At 44.2% G+C, this 27,833-nt stretch overlaps 1 protein-coding gene across 1 annotated transcript in view; it reads left to right on the top strand.

The window, feature by feature from the left end:
• Window positions 1-11,563: 11,563 nt before the first annotated feature.
• LOC309399061 (polypeptide N-acetylgalactosaminyltransferase 9-like) overlaps window positions 11,564-27,833 on the top strand; it is a gene marked incomplete at its 3' end in the record, with an annotated part of 67,082 nt that continues 50,812 nt past the window's right edge. Inside the window, exon 1 of the mRNA XM_081966526.1 lies at window positions 11,564-11,825. Coding sequence (XP_081822652.1) covers window positions 11,585-11,825 — 241 coding nt within the window. The 5' untranslated portion in view covers window positions 11,564-11,584. The remainder of the gene's footprint in view (window positions 11,826-27,833) is intronic.

Below are 27,833 nucleotides of genomic sequence, written 5' to 3'. Positions count from 1 at the left end.
TTATTTTAAGATAGATAGGTAGGTAGATATGGTGAATGATGGACGATAGATAAATAGATAGATAGGTAGGTAGGTAGATAGGCAGATAGGCAGATAGGTAGATTAGTAGATGAGATAGAGGGAGAGAGAAATGATAGATGATTAGATAGATAGATAGATAGATAGATAGATAGATAGATAGATAGATAGATGATTAGATAGATAGATAGATAGATAGATAGATAGATAGATAGATAGATAGATAGATAGATAGATAGATAGATAGATGATAGATAGATAGATAGATATGGTGAATAATGGATGATAGATAAATATATAGGTAGGTAGATAGATTGGTAGATTGGTAGATGAGAGAGAGGGAGAGAGATGATAGATGATAGAAGATTAGATAGATGATGATAGATAGATAGATAGATAGATAGATAGATAGATAGATAGATAGATAGATATAGATATGCTGAATGATGGATGGTAGATAAATAGATAGATAGGGAGATAGAGATAAAAAATTTAAATGTACATAACTGCATACTTCACCAGTGTGATATCTGGGTATCGTTAGTTTTGGTACATAAAACTAATAGTAGTGGTGATACTACTAATATTAGTTATATTAATAATACCCACATAATTATAACATTGTAAATATTGAAATTAAGATTATTCATATGTTAATCTTTACTTGACCGTGTATATAATATTTCGTCATTTAATTATTCAATATTAATAATCATAACAATAGCGATATGATTTAAGTATACGTAGTGAAAGCATTTTTCAACTAATCCCACCAAAGGTGGTTCCTATTTTTCTACTTGCATTTTTCATGTGCTTTCGAACTGCTAGGTTGGCAGAAGCTGGGACAAGTAACGGGAGCTCACTCCGTTATGCGGCGCTAGGGATTCAAACCGCTGAACTGCCGACCCCTCTTATCAACAAGCTCAGCATCTTAGCCACTGAGCCACCACATCCTAAACCTCTATTCTAGTTCCACTGTTATTTTTGATCCTTCCTTATTGACCTAAAAAAAAAAAAAGCGAAGCGTAAAATGTTTTGCTATAAAGCCTATAAAGATGTGAACGCAAGTTGGCTCAGCCAGTCGGAGGACTATTAGCCTTGCGATAGTCGCAACAAGCGTTGGCAATTCCCTTTCTGTATTGTGGAGCAGAATATCTCGAGCTGGAGAGGGCGAATAAGTATGCCTCAAAATGGGCCGCGGTTTCTCCCGCTCTTGATTTAAAACTCCTGGATATTCAAAAGGAGCTATAAAGGCTGCCATAAATTTTCACAGCCCTGGAATTAAAATGATCATCACGCTTTCAATGCACTGTTCAGGATGGGATGGATGAAAAATGGGTATTTCCGGCGCTCCTTCGCCCTCCGTCAAGACGTTTAGGAAAGGAGGGTCACAAGATGAAACCCAGAGGACTCCATCTAACAAATACTTTCAATAATTGATTAATAGTCACTTAAAAAAAATATTAAAAAGTTTTTTATTAAACCTAAATTAAAACCTTGGACACAATATAAACCGCCCTGGCGGAATCTATGCCCTACATGCTAAGATATTCAGTTGTAGCTTGCAGCCACCCTGTTTTTTTAACATTTGATCCATACCGTATTTACAAAAGGGAAAAAAGTAACCTATTTCCAGCCATGTTGGTTTGTGTTTATCTCACGTTTATCATTTCATTCATAATTCTAGTCTCCATTCTATGAATCTTCGCTCATGCCCACTTTGGGTTTTCTCTTTCATATTCCAACCATCGATAACATTTGTCCCAGATCTTCGAATATTCTGATCCCAGATCTTCTAATATTCTGAAGAACAACGCTTCAATCCCCGCGTCAATTTATCCATTTCAGCGCCGATCCAAATTTTCCTAATTAGTTCCCCTTCTTGTGGAGTTTCCCTATTTTTTTCCAATTTTGGGCAAAGACCGTCCTTGCTGCCGTGATAATATGTATAGTTAAAAAGATAACCCCCTTGTTGTATTTCCTGTTTACAATTCCCAAGAGAAATAGTTCCTCTTTGGTTATCTCTATCAACCACTTTGGGATATTCTGCCAGTATATTTTGGCTCTTTGGCACGGCCACCACATATGGTAATGTGTGCGTCAGAGGCAGAGAGGGAGCTAGACAGCAGTGAGGCAGAGGAACAGCTGGAGCCTATTCCCAGTGTGCGCATGAGCAGAGCTGCCAGAAGACAAGAGCAACTAAGAAAGCAGGGTCGACGTGGGAGTAAAGCCACACCTTGGAGGTGATTGGCCCCCTCCAGAGGAAACAAAAGAAGAGCAAATGGGGAGGGGGCTTTTGCAGGAAACAATTCGTTCCTTCGGTCGTTTCAAGAGTGGAAAGTTCTGTTTGTGACTATAAGAGACTCTGTGCCAAGTGTTGCCCTGTCCTGCGGTTGGAAACTAGTTATCTGGCAGAGCTCCAAGCGAGATAAGGTTCGTGTGGATAAACATTCCTCTGAAAGACTGTTTGCTAAGCCTGGCTGACTGTGAATGAAAGGAATTCCCAGTCGTGTAAATAAAAGGGGCTTTGCAGGGACCAAGACTTTGCTTCTTGCTTTCTAAAGAAGCCTGGGTCAGAACAGTAATGTTCTCAGCCTGTAGCCATCAATTCCACCCCATCTCCAAAAAGATCTACATCCATAAAATCCCCGAAACTCCAGATTAACTGAAAGGAGAGTTGATCGTAGAATTTTAAGAGTTTGGTGTAAACACTGTTTTCTGCTCTTCCAGACTCATATTTCTAAAGTACTTTGCATTTACAAGTTCTTCAAGGCCCGTTAAACCCATAATGGGTGTATGTGTACACAAAGACACACACACACACTCCCCTTCGGCTTTCCCTCATATTTTTCCTTGCTAGCCAATAATGGAAGGTTTGTTCCAGTGGTGGGTTTCAAATTTTTTTAGAACCTCTTCTGTAGGTGTGGCCTGCTTTGTGGGAGTGGCTTGCCAGCCATGTGACCGGGTGGGAGTGGCTTGCCGGCCATGGGACCAGGTGGGAGTGGCTTGCCAATCATGTGACTGAGTGGGAGTGGCTTGGCAGTCATGTGATTGGGTGGGCGTGGCCAACTTGTAAAATGTGGTGAAACTCACTTAACAACGCTCTTGCTTAGCAACCAAAATGTTGGCTCAGAAACTCTGGCATTTGAAACACGCATGTCTTAAAGCTGTCAAGTTACAAGACCCTTGCACCCCTAACCCTTTAGGAAAAAAACCCAGGGGTGTTCAAACTTGACAGCTTTAAGACTTGTGGACTTCAACTCCCAGAATTCCTTCTCTCGCTCTTCATCTTGATGATGTGTGGACGGGCGGGGGGGAGGGAGCTGGAACCGGTTCTAAACGGCACTGTAGATTTGTGGAACCTCTTCTATAGAAGAGGTTAGAACTGGCAGGAACCCACCCCTGGTTTGTTCTCATTTCTAATCAAGTTGTTATTCGGGGGGGAAACAAAGCCATCAAAAATATAATGAAATGCTGTAAAGTTTTTATCTGGAGATTTTTCATGCTTGTAAATGGAACATCATAAATAACTTACAGGAGACAACTGGGAAGTGACTTTTGGCTTTTTTTCTTTCTCCCTGTATTAAAATTTTGACGAGCGTAAGACCAAAAATCTATAACTCTAGTGATCATAAATCCAATTTTGGCTTATTCTACCCTAGGCTCACCTCGGTAAGATGGGCTATAGATTAGAGCATCACTACTCTTAGAGAATGAGCAGGAGAAGGGGATTGATTCTAAAATAGTCTTCTTCCTCATCTCTTTTATTTTTGGCATTTGGAAAGTTTTGCACCCCTCCTTGAAATCCATTTACATGGAGAGGCCTATACATTCATCACGAATCATTAAATCACAAGAGAGAGAGAAACGAGAAGGGTAGTCCCAGGGAAGAGTGAATTGACACTACATTATACAAAAGATGTTGAGACTCTAGAAAGAGTGCAGAGAAGAGCAACCAAGATGATGAGGGGACTTGAGACTAAAACATACGAAGAATGATTGCAGGAACTGGGCATGGCTAGTCTAGGGAAGAGAAGGACCAGGGGAGACAGGATAGCAGCCTTCCACTATTGAAGGGCTGCTACAGAGAGGAGGGGGGGTCAACCTGTTTTCCAAAGCACCAGAAGGCCAGGCAAGGAATAATGGATGGAAACTGAAAAAGGAGAGATTCAACCTGGAAATAAGGAGGAATTTTCTGACAGTGAGAACAATCATCCCATAGAACCGAGGGTTGGACTAGAAGATCTCCAAGGACCCTTCCAGCCCATGAGTCTATGTTCTGGGAAGGAGAGTGATTCTGTCAGCTGTGCTGAAAGATCAAATTCAAACTCCATCGTTCTTTCCTTCCTCTTAAACTGTATGCAGTTCCATCCTGACTGGCTCAAGGTTGACTCATCCTTCGCCTCCTTCCGAGGTGGGTAAAATGAGGACCCAGATTGCTGGGGGCAAGAGGCTGATTCTGTAAACCGCTTAGAGAGGCTGTAAATGCACTGTGAAGCGGTATACAGTATGTCTAAGTGCTATTGTCTCTTCCTTCCTTCCTTTCTTCCTTCTTCCTTTCCTCTGTCCCCTGCCAGAGGTTCGATCCTGACTGGCTCAAGGTGGACTCAGCCTTCCATCCTTCCGGCTGGTTAAATAAGGACCCAGATTGTTAGGGGCAATAAGCTGACTCTGTAAACTGCTTAGAGAAGGCCGTAAATGCACTGTGAAGTGGTATATAAGTACTATTGCAATTGTCCTTCCTTCCTTCCTTCCTTCCTTCCCTCCCTCCCTCCTTCCTTCCTTCCTCTATCCTCTGTCAGCAGTTCGATCCTGACTGGCTCAAGGTTGACTCAGTGTTCCGTCCTTCCGAGGTGGGTAAAATGAGGACCCAGATTGTTGGGGGCAAGAGGCTGACTCTGTAAACCGCTTAGAGAGGGCTGTAAAACACTGTGAAGCGGTATATAAGTATTATTGCAATTGTCCTTCCTTCCTTCCCTCCCTCCCTCCTTCCTTCCTTCCTCTGTCCCCTGCTAGCAGTTTGATCCTGACTGGCTCAAGGTCAGCGTTCTATCCTTCCGAGGTGGGTAAAATGAGGACCCATATTGTTGGGGGCAAGAGGCTGACTCTGTAAAACCACTTAGAGAGTGCTGTAAAATCAGTATGAAGCGATATATAAGTCTAAGTGCTATCGGTATCGCTATCCTGGGTAGTATCCTTCACCACCATCTGCAAAGCTGCAGAAATATTGATTAAAGAAGATTTTGAAAGTCTTTTCTTTTCCAGAACTCCAACATCTGGGGTAGCTTGAAATAAAACAAAAAGCCTACAAGACCTGAATCTCAAACTCTCATGATGGATATTGCTTAAGAAGAATATCAAGTGATGGTCTGCGTAGGCTGGAAGGCAATAACCCTCCCTTTTGTGCTTGGAATGCTGAATCAGGGTGGGATTGGGTAGCCTGCAGGCTGCCTCAGTGTCCGTTGGCATCAGTTGTGTAGCTGGAGGGCCTTCCACTCAGGTGTGATCAGGTGCATGGGAGGAAATGTGGTTGTGCGTTGTAGACTCACAAAGAAGCTTTAGCTTTTCATAATTTGCAGCATTCCCAAATCTTATGGAAGATGCTTCCCTCTATGAGACCCTACCATGTCCACTACTAAAGCTTAGCTTAAATTCTCCTCCTCTTCCTCCTCCTCCTCCTCCTCCTCCTCCTCTTCCTCTTCCTCCTCCTCTTCCTTCTTCCACCTTCTTCTTTCTTCTTCCTCCTTTCTTCTCCTCCTCCTCCTCCTTCTCCTCTTCTTCCTCCTCCTCCTCCTCTTCCTTCTTCCACCTTCTTCTTTCTTCTTCCTCCTTTCTTCTCCTCCTCCTCCTCTTCCTCCATCTCCATCAAAGCTATTTTTCTCCCTAATTTTAGCATCTCTCCCTTCTTTCACACTGTAGGAAGTTAGCACCCACCCCTCCCCTAGAAAAACGAAATATCCTAGGAAATATTAAAAAGGCAGAATATTATATTTCCCTGGATGAGAAATAGAGAAACATGTTTTTAGGCAGGAAAGAGACTCACTCTTAACAGCCCACCACCACCACAATTGTGAATGGGCCATTAAGGCCTGAGCCAGCCTATTTTCTTGCAGATGTTTTGTTATCCAAACTACCGTAACATCATCAACACTGATGATGTTGCCTAATTTGAGTCATGAAATGCCTGTAAGAACCCCCCCCCCCAAGCTCAGAGAGCCCCAAGGAGCCCTCACTTCAACCCCAAGCTACAAATAATCTCCTTTATTGGTGCCACTAATAAAATAAATAAATTGGTGCCATTTTTTTTTCTGAGAAACGCCAGCAATACAGCTGCGTCACCTTAATTTGACTTCGCAAAACAGCGCGCACGAGCTTCTTTTGAAATATCAAGGAGAGTAAATATTGATTGTGCTAAAAAAAAAAAATCACGTCTTTTCTGCTTCAGCCAGGAAAAAAATAAGCCCCCACCCACCCAATTGACTTCTAAAGTAAATGTGAGAGCAATAATTTGTATGGAGAACTACATTTTGGAATTATTCCTGGTTATTCACCAAGTGTCAAACCTGGTGTGAAATAAGCCATGCTTTTCGGTTGTATTTCCTGTTCAGCGTTACTTCTTATCCGCTCAAGTATTTATCTGTATCTTTTAATGACTTCAAAGACACAAATCTCAGCTTGAACTTTTTTTAGCTAGGTGGGAGCAATAAAGCAAAGGCTCTTATTTCGAATCTTTTTCACTTATCTCAGAGACATCCTCTGGAGCAAATTGGTTCTGGATTAAAGCCTCAGGATGGTAAACAAAGAAACTGAGAATATTTTGGACACATCAGAGAGAGAGACAGAGACAGAGACAGAGACAGACAGACAGACAAAAAATGCTTTGGAAATGCCAAAATTTGCTTCTTGTCTTTTTTCCATTCTTTTATTCCTCCAAGATTTCTCTCCAACAGAGGAAATCCCAAAATTGGATTGAATTGAATTAATTTTATTTAATTTCATTGTACAAGGTTCAATGACAATAAAGTAAACTAATAAGAAATTGCTGAGGATCTAAATACTGTTCTCTTTTCTGGGTTTTTTTTCCTACCACCTTTCCAACTTTCTGTAAATTGATTACAGATAATCCTTGATTTACAACTACTTATTTACCCACCCTTCGAAGTTAGAAGGGCACGAAAAAAATATAACAGAGTTGGAAGGGACCTGGTAGGTCATCTAGTCCAACCCCCCACCCAAGCAGGAGACCCTACACCTTTTCTGAGAGATGGCAGGCCAGTCTCTTCTTGAAACCCTCCAGTAATGAAGCTCCCACAACTTCTGAAGGCAACTTCTGTTCCATGGGTTGATTGTTCTCACTGTCAGAAAATTTCTCCTTATTTCTAGGTTGAATCTCTCCTTGGTCACTTTCCATCCATTATTCCTTATCTGGCCTTCTGATGCTTTAGAGCAGTGTTTCTCAAACTTGGCGACTTTAAGTCCTGTGGACTTCAACTCCCAGAATCCCCCAGCCAGCATAGCTGGCTGGGGAATTCTGGGAGTTGAAGTCCACAGGACTTAAAGTCGCCAAGTTTGAGAAACACTGCTTTAGAGCATAGCTTGACCCCCTTCCTCTCTGTGGCAGCCCCTCAAATATTGGAAGACTGCTCTCCTGTCTCCCCTGGTCCTTCTCTTCACTAGACTAGCCATGCCCAGTTCCTGCAACGGTTCTTCATATGTTTTAGCCTCCAGTACCCTCATCATCCTGGTTGCTCTTCTCTGCACTCTTTCTAGAGTCTCCACATCTTTTTTTAATAGTGCGGTGACCAAAACTGGATGCAGTATTGTAGGTGTGGCCTTACTAAGGCTTTATAGAGTGGTGTTAGTACCTTCCTTGATCTTGATTATATCCCTCCATTAATGCAATTTAGGATTGCATTGGCTTTTTGGTCTGCCGCTGCACACTGCTGGCTCATATTTAGCTGGTTGTCCACAAAGACTCCAAGACCCATCTCACAGTTACTGCTGTTGTCCGTTATGCTCAAGATTTTCCTTTCTGCTTGGAGATCTCCATAATTTATTTTTTGGGGGGTAGGAAATTCCCTGCAGACAGAAATCTAGTACCTCAAGGAGAGGAGATCAGCCATGTGTTCTTCCTGATGAGCTGCTTTTCTCAAATGCAGGAGATTCTTTTAAAATAGGTTTTCAAGTTTTGCATGCCCACCTCCAAACTGACTTAGGTTTGCAAAGATCTTCTCTCATTTTTAGCTGCATAAACTCATTGCTATGTGATCTGTGGGCTTAGCACATTTACCATAAAAAAGCCATATTATCAGCTTCTTAACTAAAACATCACCAGTAGGTGATGCTGTAATATATATATAAAAAATAGGAAATTAAGCCAGTCAATAAATGTAAGACGGCTGATGTGGTGTGTTTTCTGCTATCAAATGCATTTTCATTTTCATTGAAATTTTATTCATGTGACAGTTGGTTGCAACGTTATGGTTGTTACCTTGGGGTGATAAAAGAATCCACAGAAGTTGCATCGGTACGTGTTGAGTTCATTTTTTTGCACAAACATAGTGCACAACAGCTAAGGGCCAACAAAGCTCATTGTATAAATTCACAGATTACATTGAATTATGTTTGGCATATTATTATTTTTATGAGAGAGAGAGGGAGAGCTTAGGGTAGTAGCTAAGGCATTAAGCTAAAAACTGGGAGAGTGTGAGTTCTAGGCTCACATCTTAGTCACAAAGCCAGCTGGGTGACCTTGGGCCAGCCACTCTCTCTCAGCCCTAGGAAGGATGCAATGGCAAACCACTTCTGAATGTGAAACCAAAACAAAAAACAAAAGCCAACCACACACAGAAATTGCAATAGTCCAAATCATACAATATGTCAGTTGTGGAGTCTTTAGTGGTCTCGGAGCTTGGTTGTTTGCTTGCCAACATTTCATAACCTGACTAGATAACATCATCAGTGCTAGGGGGTGTGGTGTTGGCTCCCTGTTTACACACAGCATCTTCCCTTGCAGGATTAGTGGGTTTTAGGTTTATTTTTGGTACTGCTTTGATTAGAATATTGCTTTCTGCTTGCTTGTTTGGCTGGTGTTAATCCCTGCTTATCTGAGTGTAGGCTGTTGGAGAAGAGGTGTTCCGATCTTTTTTTGTTTCCTTCTTGGCTTTTCTATTGTCTTTTTTGAACGGTGTGTACACGTGGTTTATCTCTACCTGCTTGTCGATGGCTGATTTCTCTGAATGCCCAGTTTTTCAAGACATCTGCAGCGTTTTGGGATTTTGCTTGGTTTAGGATGCTCACCTTTTCCCAGTTGAAAGTATGACCGAGCCAGTCCATGTGTCATGAGATTAAAATGATTTCACCTTGCCTTCTGACCGCTGTCCTGTATAGTGACCATTACAGTGTATTTTGGAGAAGATGCTCATCTGTTTTTTCTTCTTGGGTTACTGGGTTTTTTGGTTTACTTAAAATGTTTCGGAAGGCTTCATTTGGTTGGTGTGCTGCAATGATGCCACGTGGTTGCAATTGCCTTTTGGTTGTTGCTGAGTTGTTTTGACAGTTTATCCTTTTCATTGCTTGCGATTGGTTGTGCTATACTCCGTTAAGTGGTCAGGCACTTTTTGATAAAGTTGTCCAGCTATCAAAAATGATGGTTATCCACAAAAGGATGGGTATCAAAAAATGATCAAAAGGGCCTGATATTTTGATTTTTGAAAAAAAAAAAGATTCCATGAGGGCTTAGTGGAGCCTCTGAATCTAGCCCATTCTCTCTGTACTAATCCATGGCTGTAATAGATGAAACGATTGACCTAGTTTGAAAAAAAAAATACTTTGCCAGCAGTGCATCATTACAGATTCCCCCCAGTTAGACTTGTAATGGCCCTTTTGATGGCTTTCACTTCCTTTAGAAAAAATTGGAGAAAAAAAATGAACAGAAACCTCTGGTGGACCCACTCAAGGGAGGCTTAAAGGCAAAGGCTCCCCTCGCGCATATGTGCTAGTCGTTCCCAACTCTAGGCTCATCTCCGTTTCAAAGCCGAAGAGCCAGCGCTGTCCGAAGACGTCTCCGTGGTCATGTGGCCGGCATGAATCAACACCGAAGGCGCATGGAACGCTGTTACCTTCCCACCAAAGGTGGTCCCTGTTTTTCTACTTGCATTTTTTATGTGCTTTCGAACTGCTAGGTTGGCAGAAGCTGGGACAAGTCACGGGAGCTCACTCCATTACTTCGACCTTTCTGATCGACAAGCTCTGCGTCTTAGCCACTGAGTCACCGCGTCCCCTAGAAAAGGGGAATATGGATGTGTTTTTAGTGACCGAGGATTTGTCAGAAGAAGAGATATTTAATATCCAGGGCCGATCAAGTAACTGATATGGGTTTGTTTGTTTTTTGCCCCCCAAATTAAACCCAGAAGCTGCAGCCCTAAAATGATGTGAGCCATCAATTCTGCCTCTGCAGAAAGGAATCAGAGAATGGTTGCCAGCATTGGTGATGGGAGAAACACTCTTTGCATGCTCAGAGGCTTGGTGTTTGGACAGGTATTGCTGTCTGGCACGGGCGAAGAAGGGGACACTCACCTTTCCACACGTAGGGAGAAAAATATTTAGGAACCCACCCACCCCCAAAACCACAGGCTTTAACACTGGAGGGAGCGAGGTAATCCGGCAGCTCCGTTCCACCTCCCGCTTTGTCTTGGAGGGGGAGGAAGATCCCCAGCCCCAGCCCGCAGGGGAGCCGATCCCCCGGCGAGGCCGCGCGAATACAGGAGAGTTTTCCTCCCTCGCCCTCCCCTCCCCACTCCCCACTCCTTTTCCTCCCTCCCCACCTCTCCAAATACCATGTGACTTCGCCCCTGCGCTCTGCGCGGGGAGCGAGGCAGAGAGAGCCAGCAACCGAGCCTATCACCCCCGCGCACGCAGGCGTGCAAGGACGCGCGCAAAGGGAGGCGGGCGGGCAAGCAGGCAGGCAACCACCGCGCAAGATCGCCTCCCCTCCTCACCTTCGCCTCCTTCCCCTCCCCAGCCCTGGCACTCGTTCCAGCTGTGGGCGCATCCCGTTTTACCTTCTCTCCCTTCTTCTGCCCAAGCCGGCTGGCCTTGCGTTGGCTCTGGGTCCTTGCTTCTGGCTGGTGCCCCCTCTCCTCTTTACCCCGCCCGGGCGTGCCTCAACCCCCCTATCCTCAGTGAAGGGGGTCCTCAGCCCCTTCCCCTTTCTAGAGCCGCCAAGGGAGACGCGGGGGAGAAACAGACGCCGAAGGAGAACGAGGTTGAGCGGCTGCTGCTTGGAACGCCGTGGTGCTGAAACGGACAGCTCCGTGTCGCCGCCAATGCGTTGACTCGCCTTGGGTTGCCCCCTTCCTCTCTCGCATCCAGAAGTCGTGGGAAGGGGAATATCTCAGGACTTCCTACTGCCCGCTTTTCCCACCCGCCCCTTCCCCAGCTGCCCCCCCCTTCCTCAGCCCTTCCATCCACCATCCGCAGGCAGGGAAGGACCGCTTGCCTCCGAATGCTGCCCCAGCTTCCCGGAGCTGCCATGCCTTGACGCCTTCTTGACCCATCAGCTTCCATGGCGGTGGCCAGGAAAATCAAAACTTTATTGACGGTGAACATCTTGGTTTTCGTGGGCATCATCCTCTTCTCAGTCTACTGCAGGATCCAGGACCGCTCCCAGGAGCTGGTGCAGATCGTCCGGAGCGCCGACCGACGGATGAGGGGACGGAATGCCAAAGTGGGAGCCCTACTAGACAGGGAAGCCATCCTCCAACGGTTGGATCACCTGGAAGAGGTGGTGTACAACCAACTCAATGGTGAGGAAGGGAGGGGAGAATGGGGGAAGTTGGCTGAGCAAATTTGGAGGGGGGGTTTCATTTGATTGCTGAATAGTGCTGCCTAAAGAGCTCGCTAAAGGTACAAAAATGTGAGTCAGAGACATGGCGATGATATGCACATTGTGGAGTTTTCTTAAGCTTGGGACAAGCTGTGTTATCTTCTATCCAATCACTGTCTTTACTAAGATTTGAGCAAAAGTGGAGTGAAGCATGGGAAATTCAGACCCATGTCCCTTCTTGGGCATTATCTATTCTAGAATTCCATGTTGAGCTGGCACTAAACTATTCACAAGAGGAGGCTAAGTTGGGGGCCAATGCAGTAGTTCAGACTTGCTATCCGTTATTTTTTAAAGGCTCCTGCAAACAATCTGGATAACCAACAAAACTCAAACTGTACTCAGCCAATCTACACCAGTAGGTTTATTTTACAATCTCAGCTGGTTCCAAAGAGATTTTCATTCAGTTTGGCCAGAGGACTGGAGTTACGGTTCAAAAATCTGTGGTCAGCTCCTCATACATTACAGGGTCGTGTCTTTTGGTATTCTCACCTGGTGTAACTTCTCAGCCTTCCCTGTAATATGGGCTTGTATGAAAAAGTGCCCTCCTTGATTTCTCATTGTATGGACTGTGTACATCTGAACTGAATTTGCAGAATTGAGAGCATGTTTGAGATCCTGTAATGTGGAGTTGTGGAGACAGGTTGTCTTATGCCATTGATGAGGGCACCTTCCCTTGGTGGTGGAAGATACAATGGAAAGGATGGACTCAATTGATTTGGGTGTGGTCCCATACCATCAAGGCTCATCCCATTGGTGGTTGGCGGTGAAATAAAGGTAGAACATGGGATGTTTTGTTGTTGGGACAATGATATGCTTGACTGTGGAGCCATTGCCTTGACTGTGGAGCTACTGCTGAAGAAGCCAAGCAATAGGAGGTGGGGAGGATACAATTTTTGACTAATTCCCTTCCCTTAAAGTGACTCCATGCCAGCGGCTCCTTGGTATTTACAGTTCTTTTGCCAGCACTACAGACAACCCATCTGTTTGAAGCAATGCAGCAGGGTTACTGCGTGGCAGCTCCTTCACACGTCTTAGTTGGTGGTTTGATGCTAGAAGATGTGAAGAGCTGTGTGTGAGAACAGCTGGCCATCATTAAAAAAGTTGGAGATGCCCAAATTGCTTGAACGGAGGCCCAGTGAACTAAAAGGAAGAAATATTTCATTCTGAAGCCACCTTTCTGTTGTGTCTCCAATGGATGCTGCAAAGCACTTTTCAAGTCCTCAAACTAGATTTACAGGAACAGGCTGGACTGCTATATTAGCAGTAAAATTATCCTGTTTCTTGCTGTTCTTCAACATTTCTTTTAACCTATTAGCTACCATTTCTGTTCCTAGTTCTCATGAGGGCAAATGTAAGCTTTTCCAGTTTCCTATCCTCTCACCCCTCCTCTTACACTATCTGGAAGAGGTTGTTTCATAAAAAAAATATATTAATTTGATGTACATGAATTAAATCCGGGTTATTGCATGGTTTAAATCAAGCTGACCCAACCTGATTATATTGTCCTACTCTTTTTTTTAACTGTCCACTATCTGATAGGAGCATTTGATTTTACAGTTCAATATAAAAGCCTAGGACACATTACACTTTAATGATGTCTGTAGAGATTCTCACCATCCAGGTCATGGTTGTCCCAAAGGTGCTTTTTTCAGGAGGCAACTGGACTTTCTTGTTTTTCTTTGAAGATGTTTCACTTCTCATCTGTGGTTTTATCTGTGTCCTCAGGGTCACCTGAGTGATGCAAATGGGTGTGGATCATTTTTTTCTTTGAAGACATTTCACCTCTCATCTGAGAAGCTTCTTCAGCTCTAACAGGATGGTGGGGAATGGAAGGATTTATATTCCTTGCAGACAGCTGGTCATTTGCATCCTTTTAGAAAGCTGTTGAGGCCACCTGGAAGGTTATCTGTGTCTTCAGGATCAGAGTGGTGCAAATTGGGTGTGGAGCCTTCCTGGAACTGTTGAAAGGACTGTGTTGTAAACTGGACATATATGATGTAGATTGTAGATAGATAATGTTATATCCCTCCCCCCCGCCTGTTGAGAGAGGGCTGTTCAATTTTGATATTGATGGCCTCTTTGACCCTTATTTCAAACCAGCGGTCCTCTCTGTCCAAAATGTGGACTTTGCTGTCTTCCAAAGAGTGGCCAGTCAGAGCTGAAGAAGCTTCTTGGATGACAAGCGAAATGTCTTCAAAGAAAAATAAGGAAGTCCAGTTGCCTCTTGAAAAAAGCACCTTTGGGACACACTTCAATGATACTTCGCAAAAGTTTGAGAGGCATTTATAAGTCAAAGTGTCCTACTTCAGGTTTGGTTACAGTTAAACTGGTGTAGGGCTGTGTTGAGGGATGTGGTGGCTCAGTGGCTAAGACGCTGAGCTTGTCGATCAGAAAGGTAGGCAGTTCAGCAGTTCGAATCCCTAGCGCCGCGTAACGGAGTGAGCTCCTGTTACTTGTCCCAGCTTCTGCTAATCCAGCAGTTCAAAAACATGTAAAAACGGAAGTAGAAAAATAGGAACCACCTTTGGTGGGAAGGGAACAGCACTCCGTGCGCCTTTGGCATTGAGTCATGCCAGCCACATGACCACAGAGACGTCTTCGGATAGCGCTGGCTCTTTGGCTATGAAACGGAGATAAGCACCGCCCCCTAGAGTCGGGAACGACTAGCACACATGTGCGAGGGGAACCTTTACCTTTACCTTAGAATAGAGGTAGAAACTAGAAAGGGGGAAAACATTATTATGCATATTTTTATTTTTATTTTCATATTTTTAATTCTACTCCTTACTATTCCCCCTCCCAATCACCCCATTAGTGAAACAACATAGTAAAATAATAGAGAGCGTGGCAGGACAAAGATCCTAAAAAGAATATGACCGCAGGCCTGACAGCAAGGTTGCAAAACGGGGCAAAGCTCACTTAACCTCACTTAGCAATGGACATTTTGGTCGTAAGTCAAGGGCTTACTCCTTTGTATTTGCTTTCATCATGAGGGGCCTGTGATTTCACCTCTCCCCCCCCCTTTTTTTTTTTAAGCTGGGGGACTTTCAGTTTAGATGTCTTTTCCCTGCTCAAGTCTGTTTCTCATTTTCACACCCTTGCTTTATTTTGTTTATTTTCACTTTTAATTGCTGCAAACTACCCTGAGCAATGCAGCGAGGCTGGGAAGAAGAGTAAGAAAGAAAGAAAAAAAGACAGAATACATTTTCCCCTAAACTATGTTTGTTAACCACAGGCAGCTGTTTTTATTGTTTTTATTGTTGGGAGATTTAAACGCTGCTTCCTACTTAGACCCAGATCCACAGAAGAACCTTGAGGCAAGTCGCTAATTCTTAAGTTAGTTCTCTCAGTGAGGAGTCAAAAAGAGAGAAGTTATAAAAGATTCCTCAGCAGTTGAAAGAACAATATATAAACCAAATAGAAAGCCCCTCCCCCATTTTTATACCTTTCCAGCACCCGCCCAGGCTGGCCGCACCTCCAAACTGGTTCCCCTTTCACCGCTGGTGTTGCCGGCATGAATTTTTGTTCTTTTGTAATGTTCTGCCCATGCACAGAACATTTTACAGGCAATTGTGCGCACGAGAGAGGAGTGAACCAGCAGTAAGACATCCCTGATATGTATGTATATATGTATTTTAAAAAATGGGTCGCGGTGGCTCGGTGGCTAAGACGCTGAGCTTGTCGATCAGAAAGATCGGCAGTTTGGCGGTTCGAATCCCTAGGGCTGCGTAATGGAGTGAGCTCCCGTGACTTGTCCCGGCTTCTGTCAACCTAGCAGTTTGAAAGCATGTAAAAATGCAAGTAGAAAAAAAGGAACCACCTTTGGTGGGGAGGGAACAGCGTTCCGTGCGCCTTCGGCATTGAGTCATGCCGACTACATGACCACGGAGACATCTTCGGACAGCGCTGGCTCTTCGGCTTTGAAATGGAGATGAGCAATGCCCCCCTAGAGTCAGGAACGACTAGCACAGATGTGCGAGGGGAACCTTTGTCTTTACATAGTGTGTTTCCCCCAAAATAAGACAGGGTCTTATTTTCTTTTGATCCCCAAAATGGTCTTATTTTCGGGTAGGTCTTATTATTTTTGAGGTGCAGGAGGCGGCGAGCGTGGTCACCTCATGGCTGCTGCTGTGGTGCAATATTTCCAGGGAGGGCTTATTTTGGGGGGAGGGCTTATTTTAGTGGAAACAGGATGTGTGTGTGTGTGTGTGTGTGTGTGTATTTCTATATATGTGTGTGTATGTCACACACACACACACAGACACACACAGACACACACAGACACACACACACACACACACGGTTTTAGGACAAACAAATAAAGCATACAGTATCCCCCCCCCTCCGTGTAAGCAGATCTCTAATGGAAACAGACTTGATTTATATTGTTTGGAGGTAATTTGCAGGCTGAATAGAAATGTCTAGTTTGGAGCTTGCAGAGAAAGTTGAGTAGCTTGGCACGTTGCCTCCGTGCTTCTAAATTTTCACACTTCAGTCTCCCCCATTCCTAATTTCTGGAACTGCAGAAGGCAGGGAATGCTCCTCCATTTTGTTCTCCCTCATCCTAACTCTCTGTGCTCTCTGCGCTTGGTGGTTTTCTTTCAGAAACTGCATTATCCAAACTAGGTAATGCAATAGAATTGAGGGGGGGGGTGTTGAGAAGAGGAGGAAGAGAACTCTGCAGTCCTTGGTGCTCTCTGAGCTTGGTGGATTTTTTTGCAGATGTTTCATTGCCTGAACTAGCCAACATCATCAGTATTAGAAAGGAGTGAGGGGTGGTGATGGTGGAGAAGGAGGAGAACTGTGGAGTCTTTGGTGCTCTCTGAGCTTGGTGGTTTTCTTACAGACATTTCTTAACCCAACTAGGAAACATCATCAATACTAGAAGGGAGTAGAGTTTGCAGAGGAGGAGGAGGAGGTGGAGGAGGAGGAGGAGGAGGAGGAGGAGGAGGAGGAGGAGGAGGAGGAGGAGGAGGAGGAGGAGGAGGAGGAGGAGGAGGAGGAGGAGGAGAATTCGGCAGTCCTTGGTGCTCTCTGAGCTTGGTTGTTTTCTTACAGACATTTCTTAACCCAACTAGGAAACATCATCAATACTAGAAGGGAGTAGAGTTTGCAGAGGAGGAGGAGGAGGAGGAGGAGGAGGAGGAGGAGGAGGAGGAGGAGGAGGAGGAGGAGGAGGAGGAGGAGGAGGAGGAGGAGGAGGAGGAGGAGAATTCGGCAGTCCTTGGTGCTGTCTGAGTTTGGTGGTTTCGTGCAGATGTTTCATTGCCCAACTACTGATAACCATCTAGCACTGATGATGTTACCTAGCTTGGGTCATAAAATGTCTGCAAGAAAACCACCAAGCTCAGAGAGCCCCCAGGTCCCCTCATTTCAACGCCCGAGCTACAAATATTCTCCTTTATTGGCCATCCTAACTCTTTTGAAGCATACAAAAGAAAACATAATAAAAGGAGATGGCTAAGATTCACTTAGCCCTAAGGAGAGAAGCAACCTGGAATTAAGGAGAAACTTCCTGACCGTGAGAACAATTGATCAGTAGAATGGCTTTGCCTTCAGAAGTTGTGGGTGATCCAAAACTGGAGGTTTTAAAGAAGAGAACGGACATGTCTCTGAAATCGCATAGGATCTCTTGCCTGAGCAGGGGGTTGGACTAGAAGACCTCCAAGGTCCCTTCCAGCCTTTTAATTCTATGTTCTAGAAAGCAACGTTCAATCTACCTGTAGAGGTTTATGCTGTCAAGCTGCTCATTAGTCTGGAAATACCTCCCCCTCAATGCAACATAGATTTACTGTTGAGTAAGTCTACTCAATATTGCTTCTGGGCCTGCCTTGAGGAACAAATGTTGCCTGCAGAACTTAAAATGTTCTGGTACCAAATGTTGAATTGTACTAGACTTCACCAAATTTGAACTAAGCTTTTTTTGAGAGAAGTACAACAACAACAACAACAACAACAACAAAGAACCAATGTTTAAGGAAGTAAATAAAGGAGGCTTTTGAAGACAACTAAGTCGAAAGCTGAATACAAGAAAGAAGTAATTGAGAAGCGAGATGAAAATTGGAAAAGCTAAGCTATGCATGGTCAATACTTGCAAAGTATTGAAGGCAAAGTTGATCAAAAGCTAACTTGGAACTGGTTAAGATCAGGAGTACTGAAAAAAGAAACAGAAGGCTTTATTTTGGCAGCTCAAGAATAAGCCTTAGCCATAAATTGCATGAAGGCAAAAATTCAGCATGTTACCACCAACAGCAAATGTCGCCTCTGTAATGAGAAAGATGAGACAGTCGACCATTTGATCACCGGGTGCAGCAAAATTTCACAAACTGACTACCTACAATGCCATGACCGAGATGCTAAAATCATTCACTGGAAATTGTGCCAGAAGTTTGGATTTGAGTACAACAAAAACCCCTGGGAACATCAGGTTGAGAAGGTTCTAGAGAATGAGAAAGTCAAGATCTTGTGGGACTTCAGAATCCAGACTGACAGGCACTTGGCCTACAACACACCTAACAATAATTGAAAAGAAAAAAGTATGGTTCATTGACATTGCAATACCTGGTGATGCACGAATTGAAAATAAGCAGCAAGAAAAAATCACAAAGTACCGGGACTTGCAAATTGAAGTTGAGCGACTGTGGAAAAAGAAATCGAGTGTTGTCCCGATTGTAATTGGAGCCCTTGGAGCAATACCTAAAGGGCTACCTCGCTATTTGAAAATTCTAAATTTATCTAACTTGAACATTCTGACTCTACAAAAAACCACCCTACTTGGAACAGCTTATATCCTCCGACGTTACCGTAACAGTTCCTAGGTCCTTGGTTAGGACTCGAGCTGTTGAGCTACCAACCAGCCCCAGAGGCTGCGAATCTCATCAAAGATTAAATAACAACAACAATAACAATAATAATGGAATATCTCTTGACTAGCACCATCTACCCAGGCTGAATTAGTGCCTCAACCCATTATTTTTTGCCAGTGATTGATTTTTCGTCTCTCACATTCTTTGCATATTCGCCTTACAGAAACCTTACGAGATCTTGTCAGCAAAAAGCATGTTGTCTGGATGGAGCCACAGAAATTGCTTTTTTCCCCCTTCTTCTTCTTCTTTTCTTTTTCAACTCTGCCTGAATTTTGCACAGCAGCTCCGTCTGATGCACTCCATCAACCTCTCTATTGGTTAACACACTGTGTTTGTCCTTTAATAGAAAGGGGAGAGTTGAGTGACCACTGTCGGGGACTCGCAAGGCAATGACAAGATCATTTTACAGCGGCTCGTGCAGTGGGCTTCGACCTTTGGGAGCGAGGCTGTTTAAACATGGGTTATTTACGTTATTCAAACAACCTGCCTTCGACGGGTGCATTCCTTCCACCTGAGGCTGGGCGGCAGGATGGTAACAGATCATCTAGCTTCTTCCAGTTTCATCAGAATGAGACATTGCGGAGGCATTGGGGAGAGAGGGGGGCATGGAGGAGATAGCTGGGACCTAAGGATGCTGTAAGGAAATGGCTCACTTGAATTCTATATGCACATTGCTTTTCCTTCAATGTCTGCAGTGACAGTCAAAGAGAGAGGAGGAGGAGAGGGGGAGGGAGGGAGGGAGAGAGAGGGACAAAGAGAGAGGGAGGGGAAGAGAGAGGGAGGGAGGGAGAGAACGAGAGGGAAAGAAAATAGATAGAGATCTATGAAGTTCTATAAAGAGATGTAGGCTCCTTGGGAGAAAGTCTACATCAAAAGTCTATATTGAATCTAAGCCAAGTTGTACAGCATGAAGACATCAGAGTGTAGTGTATATTTTCAGTTTCCAATTTTAAAAAGGTGCCTATTGCCAATTTGGTCTAGTGGTTAAGGCACCAGGCTAGACACTTGTAAACAGTGGTGGGATTCAAATTTTTTTACTACCGGTTCTGTGGGTGTGGCTTGGCTGGCATGGCATGGCTTGGTGGGCGTGGCTTGGTGGGCATGGCAGGGGAAGGTTACTGCCAAATCCCCATTTCCTCCCGATCAGCTGGGACTCAGGAGGCAGAGAATAGATGGGGGCAGGGCCAGCCAGAGGTGGTATTTGCTGGTTCTCCGAACTATTCAAAATTTCCACTCCCAGTTCTCCAGAACTGGTCAGAACCGGCTGAATACCACTTCGGCTTGTAGACCTCCTCAACACCCATAAAGAAGAAGAGACTCACAATGAGATGCAATCAAGCCACGGTTACACCCAGCGGTGGGTTTCAACCGGTTTTCACCACTCTGGGAGAACCGGTTTTTAACTTCCTGAGCAATTTGTTGAACTGGTTATCGGAAGACATCATTAGGGCAGAGAACCGGTTGTTAAATTATTTGAATCCCACCACTGGTTACACCTGCCGTGCAACGAGTTGCCCATTTATCCAAAAGCAAGTCCTATCGAGTTCAACAGAACTTAATCTTTCCTCTAATGAGTTCGCATCAACCTGTAGACATAATTGACTAGATTTCCTCTACAGATTTCCACAGATAACCGCAGAGACGATAATTTAACGGGAACAGTTAGGGGGTGAAAAATAAAGGCTTCACCTCCCCGGGATGTGCAAGGTTCTTTTAATGCCAAGAGCGATTCAGAGGGTCAGCTTGCAATTTTACTGTAATTGCTTCTCTGCCCCCGCCTCCTTTTTCTCTTCTTGTCCCCCCCCCCCACCCTCCGAGCCATCTCTGTCTCCCTCTCAGTAATACACAACAATCAATATGGCATGTAATTAGATTTCATTCAATCTGAAAAAAAAAGATGAGGACAGTTTTTATTATGCAGATGCTTCGCACCTTTGTCCTACGCGTCTCTTTCTTATTAGACTCCGTTGGCCTATTAGGGGTGGCAGGCATTTCGGAGAAGTTGGCGGGTATGTGTGTTTGTTGTTGTTGTTCTTTTTTTAAAAAAGAAATCTGGCAGATTATCGTTCTTCGCACATCATCATAATTCGATTGTGTTCTCTTTCAGAAGATTAAATACAGCAGTAATTTTAGGCTTGATGAATGAATCCTGTGTCTAAGTGACAGCCTGGATGGGGGGAAGAGGGGAAGGGGGAAAAAGTGTGGTTGTATTCAGCCCACACCACCAAGAGAGCATTTTATAGCATGCTACTGGTTCCACTTTCCCCGTTTCCCCAAAAATAAAACCTTTCCAGATAATAAGCCCAATCAGGCTTTGGAGTGCATGCACTAAAGTAAGCCCTCCCCCAAAAATAAGCCCTCCCTGAAAATATTGCAACACAGCAACAGCCATGAGGTGACCATGCTCGCCGCCTCCTTCACCTCAAAAATAATAAGACCTCTCTGAAAATAAGGCCAAGTGTTTATTTTGGGTGGGGGTAAAAAGAAAATAAGACCCTGTCTTATTTTGGGGAAAACATGGTAGCTGAAAGGAGGAGAAGAGAAAATAAAAGTAGGGCAAAGTGTATCTTGTGGCTAGAAGATTCTAGCATGAATTTTAGCACTTCCACGGAAGAGCGCTGGAAACTTGTGAAGAAGTTTAGGTGTCAGGGTTTCAAGTGACACCCCCAATGAGAGAAGACTCCGACGCTTGAGATTCCTCAAAGTTCCATTTTATTCAAGATGTCCTATTGGCAGATCTGGGAAAACCCGAATCTGAAAGTTTCCAGGTTTTCCCCACCCAATTGAAAGTCCAAGCCCTTGCCCAGCACCCACATGTCCATCCCATGGTCCAATCAGGCACCATCCAAAACTGGAGATGCCTCCCAGTCACGCCACTCCAGGTGCAGGGCAAGACGTCCTTGACTCTCTGAGAAAGGAATGTTATTTTGACTATCTCTCTCCATATAATCCCCCCTCCCAGTTTCCCACAGCAGAAAACATGGCAGGCCTGACGGCTCAAATTAAACGATGGCTTCCAGGCCTGATGGTAAGTGTCTTTGAACCTGGAGTAATTTCCCTCAGCCTGGATGAACTCCAAAATGTGGACTTCAACCCCCAGAATTCCACAGGCAGGAACGCGAGTGCTGAGAATTGTTGGAGTTGAAGTCCGCACATGTGGGGGGTTTGGTCTCTAAACTGTATCTGACAGAGTGGAAAAGGATTCAGATGAAATTCAGTGTGTGCAACCTTCAAAGTGTTCTCTTCTTCAAGTTTAGCAGAGAACTCCCTAATTATCTGCAGCCTGGATCATGGGTGGTATTCAGCAGGTTCTGACCAGTTCTGGAGAACCAGTAATGGAAAGTTTGAGTAATTCAGAGAACCGGTAAATACCACCTCTGACTGGCCCCGCCACATCTATTCTCTGCCTCCTGAGTCCCAGCTGATCGGGAGGGAATGGGGATTTGGCAGTAACCTTCTCCTGCCACACCCATGCCCACCAAGCCATGCCCACCAAGCCACACCCACAGAATCATAGTAACAATTTTGAATCCCACAACTGGCCTGGATGACCTCCAAAATGTGGACTTCAACTCCCAGAATTCCACAACCAGGAACGCGACTGCTGAGAATCGTGGGAGTTGAAGTCCGCGTATCTGGAAGGTATGGAGAAGACCTCTAAACTGAACCCGACACAGAGTGGGAAAGGATTCCAATGAAATTCAGGGCCTAGAACCTTTGAAGTGCCCTCTTCTTCAGGTTTAACAGACAAGTCCTTAATTGGATGGCCATTTCTCCACCATAAAAACAAAACAAAGCACAATCAGGAAAGGATTCCTCGAAGTCTACAACTCACCTTGGAAGAGGCAGGGTTACCAACCTGCCTTGTTTTGCTTTCAAATGCCCTCTGGAAGCTGTAATTCCCTGCTGAGATGTCATCTCTACATAATTATGGGCTCTTTTCCCATGATAACTCTTCCACCAGGAGCTGAACCACGGCTTAATCCCTTAATCCAGTTGTTTTTGAAGTTGGCACAGCACACGGGACTCTAAATTAATCACAGGTTGGCTTCACACAAGATACACAACTACAGTGTGGTTGTCCTGTTTGTGTTTCAACACGTCCTTCAAACGAGGAGCCAAGCTATTTTCCAAAGCAGCGAAAGGCAAGACAAGAAACAACGGATGGAAATTTATCAAGGAGGGAAGCAAACTAGAACCTAGAAATTTCCTAAACAGTGAGAACAATTAACAAGTGGAATGGCTTGCCATCAAAAGAAATGGGTGCTTGGAAACTGAAGGCTTCTAAGAAGAGATTGGATAGACATTTGTCTGAAATGGTGCAGGGTTTCCTGCCTGAGCAGGGGGTTGGTCTAGAAGACCTCCAATGTCCCTTCCAACAGTTATTCTGTTCTGTTCAGGGTCATTACAAAGGATGGAACAGCTTGGAATGGAATAGAATTTGCCTTCAGAAGTTGTGGGAGCTTCATCCCTGGAAGCTTTCAAGAAGAGACTGGACTGACGTCTGTCAAAAATGGTAAAGGGTCTCCTGCTTGGGCGTGAGGTTGGACTAGATGACCTACAAGGTTCCTTTCAACTCTGTTAATCTGTAAACTGTAAAGAAACAGAATGACACTTCTGATCAATCACAGTTGATTGAATGGCACTTCTGATCAATCACAGACCTTGGAGAGCAACTCCCCCATTGCTCTCCAAGGTGCTGATCTAGCTGCTGAATTTTCAGGCCCAGTGACTTTAACCTATTAAGGGTCTTGCAGGATTGACGGTATCTATTACATCCATTAGGGCCTCCGCGGTGCAGCTGGAATTAACCTTGACGAAGTGTTTTGTGCAGTCCAAGTGGACAGTTTCCGTTGTGAGAAAAAGGGCTATCATTGGCCCCAACCAAGCATTTTATATCACGGTTCAATCTCAACTGTCCCTTTGAGCAACAGAAGAGGTGGAGAAGCTGTTTCCGACGTTTCTGGTAGCTCATTTGGAACTCCACTTCCATCTCCCGGAATTGCTGGGAACAAACGGGAGGCTAAGTGAATACCAACCGCAAAGAAAATTGAATCAGTCTCGATGGAGGAAGCTGAAGGGGAGTAAGTAGCAAGTGTTGGCTCGTTTTTCTTCCCTTCAGCCCTCTCCCGAAAGGGGATTGCACCAGGCTCCCAGCGGACCAATCAAACAAGGATCAACATCCATGCAACATACAAACATTTAGATGCGTTTGATGTTTCCCCCATGGTTAAATGATCCATTTGGCGCAAATAACTGATTAACAGAGTTGGAAGAGACCTTGTGGGTCATCTAGTCCAAGCCCCTGCCCAAGCAGGAGACCCTACACCATTCTGACTGATGGCAATCGTCTCTTCTTGAAATCTTCCAGGGATGAAGCTCCCACAACTTCTGAAGGTAACTTCTGTTCCAAGGGTTGATTGTTCTCACTGTCAGAAAATTCCTCCTTATTTCTAGGTTGAATCTCTCCTTGGTCAGTTTCCATCCATTATTCCTGGTCTGGCCTTGGAGAGAATAACTTGACCCCCTCCTCTCTGGGGCAGCCCCTCAAATATTGGAAGACTGCTATCCTGTCTCCCCTGGTCCTTCTCTTCACTAGACTAGCCATGCCCAGTTCCTGCAACCGTTCATCATATGTTTTAACCTCCAGTCATCATCTTAGATAGATTCATATTAACAGCTTGTAGGTTATTTAGTCCAACCCCCAACCCAAGCAGGAGACCCTACACCATTTCTGACAGGTGGCAGTCCAGTCTCTTCTTGAAAGCCTCCAGGGATGAAGCTCCCACAACTTCCGAAGGCAACCTCTGTTCCATGAGTTGATTGTTCTCAATGTCAGAAAGTTCCTCCTTATTTCCAGGTTGAATCTCTCCTTGATCAGTTTCCATCCATTATTCCTTGTCTGGCTCATGCATGCTTGCGACGCTTCTGTGCAAGGGTGGGTGGGCAGAGTTTTCCGCCACCATTACTTCTGATTCACCCAATCTGGGGCAAACCCACCTCTTGTGCCCACTAAGCCATGCCACGCCCACAGAACTGTTAGTAAAAAAACTTGAATCCCACCACTGGGTCATAAGTTGTGGGCTACCTGTAGAATTGTTAAAAGCCGTGTGTGGACACCTTGTGAATGCTAGTTGAATAAGAGGGAGAAACCCGTTTTTAGGTGTGACTTCTGATAGCATTTGTGACATGTGTGTGTGTGTGTTTAATTGCAGATTCCAGTTTAAATGATATGGGAGAAATTGAGTAACTAACATGCAGAAATGAAATGGACCAGCTGTAGACTAATCTGTGTATTTATTATCCACAATAAAAGCTCAGAGAACGATTTCCCAGTGCAATTTAGTTCTGGGTGGTGGAAATTTTGCAAAACACACCTGCAGGGGAAAGAAAACACCCTTCTTCTGTTTTCTAATTGTGACAGCTGTATTCCCCATGAACTCTGAACAACTTATTTTATAAACCACAAGATAGAAAGAAGCAATTGGTCGGTGTACATCAGACAATATCAAATTAAAATCATTGGTTTGATTCAAGGGTGTGACTAAGATTGGTTTGGACTTTTTTTCCTTTAAAAAAAAAACCTCAAAAAATCTCAGTTTTAATATTTGCATTGATCTGATTTCAATAATCCAAACGAAGTTATGAAATTGATTTGAGTAAGACTTCCCAATCCCTTAAGAAAAATGGTTTTTGGCCAAGCACAGATGTGTCCAAATTAACCAAATGTATCCAGAAGTATCTGATTTAATTCAGTCCATCCTTCTGATTTGATTAACATTTCATTGAATCCCTCTGAGTAGAATCTCCAAATTGAATCTTTGTCTTTAATGCAAGGTAATAATTTCTCCTTGAGTTGATGCCCGTCGTTAAACCAAAATTAATATCTTTTGGCTGCAGAGCTGTTGGAAGTTGTGTAGTATATGTAACAACAACAATAATAATAATAATGACAACAATAACAATGAACAAGCACACATCCTCCAATCAAAGGATTGGTGAAAGTGAAATTTAATTACACAAACATTTAAACGCACACAGAGGTGGTAAGATTAACTTTATTGAAAATAGAAATAGTTCATTTCTTCAGAAGGTTGGCTTGTTAATATTCTGGTTCAAGAGGGACAGTGTAATTGTGGGTTTTGCATAAAGGAATTAGCCTGGACATTAATTTTGACTTGCTACGTCCAGTACCTAATGTAATTGCTTAATGCTCACTACGTTTGGTGGTTTTCTTGCAGACGTTTCATTACCAAACTTGGTAACACTATCACTGCTGGAAGGCTGAAGGGTTTGCTTTTGGTTTATATGCAGTAGTTTAAAAGGAATTTAATATATAAACAGAGAGCAAACTCTGCTTACTTCTAAAACTGATGAAGTTATCTAGTTGGGCATTGAAATGTCTGCAAGAAAATAACCAGGTTCACAGAGCACGAAGGATTGCACAGTCTTCCTCCTCCTCTTCCTCCTCCTCGCAAATCTCACTCCCTTCTAGCACTCCTGATGTTACTTAGTTGGGTAATGAAATGTCTGCAAGAACTTCCCCCAAGCTCAGAGCGCATCAGACCCTACCGTCCTCCTCCTCCTCTTCCTCCTCCTCCTCCTCCTCCTCCTCCTCCTCCTCTTCCTCCTCCTCCTCCTCCTCCTCCTCCTCTTCCTCCTCCTTCCAAATCTCTCTCCCTTCTAGCACTGCTGATGTAACTTAGTTGGCTATTGAAAAGTCTATAAGAAAATAAGCAAGCTCAGAGAGCACCAAGGGCTGCTCAATCCTCCTCTTTTTTAACACTGATGATGTTATCTAGTTTGGTAATGAAATGTCTGCAAGAAAGCCACCAAGCTCAGAGAACATCAAGTACCCATTCTTCTCCTTCTCCTTCTCCTCTTCCTCCTCCTTCTCCTTTCCTCCTCCTCCTCCTCCCAAATCTCACTCCCTTCTAACCCTGCTGATGTTACTTGGTTGGTTATTAAAATGTCTACAAGAAAACAAGCAAGCTCAGGGAACACCAAGGACCCCACAGTCGTCCTCCTCCTCCTCCTCCTCCTCCTCCTCCTCCTCCTCCTCCTCCTCCTCCTCCTCCTCCTCCTCCTCCTCCTCCTCCTCTTTTTTAACACTGTTAATGCTACCTAGTTTGGTAATGAAATATCTTCAAGAAAGCCACCAAGCTCAGAGTACTTGGTACTCAAATGCCAATCCTTCTTCTCCTTTCCTCCTCCTCGCAAACCTCACTCCCTTCTAGCAGTCCTGATGTGACTTAGTTGGGTAATGAGTGCGTCAAGGACCCCACAGTTCAACCCCGAGTGACAAATATTCTCTTCTCTCTTTACCAACTGCTTAATATAATAGCCTGCATTGGAACTCCCCCCCCCAAAAAAAAATAACACACAATCATTTGTTACTCAGCCAGGCAAAGGCTAAACCTGCGGGTAGCTTTGCAAGCTGCTTTAATTCCTTATTATCTTACACCTCGGTGTTCTTCTTTTGCCTTCCTTACACAAAACAGGAAGCTGCAATTGTGTGCTGGCTGGCTAAAGAGTTGAGGAGACATAAGCTTCCTCCCCAAGGAAGGCAAGATCGGTTGTTAGGAGCAACGCTTGCTCTAAACACCTTCACTTCAGGGTGCATCCTGGTGTCCTTAAAGGTAAAGGTTCCCCTCGCACATATGTGCTAGTCGTTCTTGACTCTAGGGGGCGGTGCTCATCTCCGTTTCAAAGCCCAAGAGCCAGCGCTGTCCGAAGACGTCTCCGTGGTCATGTGGCCGGCATGACTCAACGCCAAAGGCACATAAAACGCTGTTCCCTTCCCACCAAAGGTGGTCCCTATTTTTCTACTTGCATTTTGTCTCATTTAAAAAAAAAAATTCTCTTACATATTATTGTAAGTATGCATTCACATAATTGTTATTCTTCTTTACAATTGTCTTTCTTATACATTTATTATTTCATTTAATAGGTTATAATATACAGTTTGGGTTGCTTTATTTACCATCTCTGCCACCTATCGTAACACCACCTTATTTTCCTTTTCTTTTCTCCCTCTCTTCTCTACTTCCTTCCTTCCTCCT

Source organism: Natrix helvetica (genome assembly GCF_964273705.1).
Source record: "Natrix helvetica genome assembly, chromosome: 14".
NCBI lineage: Eukaryota > Metazoa > Chordata > Lepidosauria > Squamata > Natricidae > Natrix > Natrix helvetica.
The sequence above is the reverse complement of the archived record's forward strand: the minus strand, read 5'-3'. Positions and strand labels throughout refer to the sequence as shown.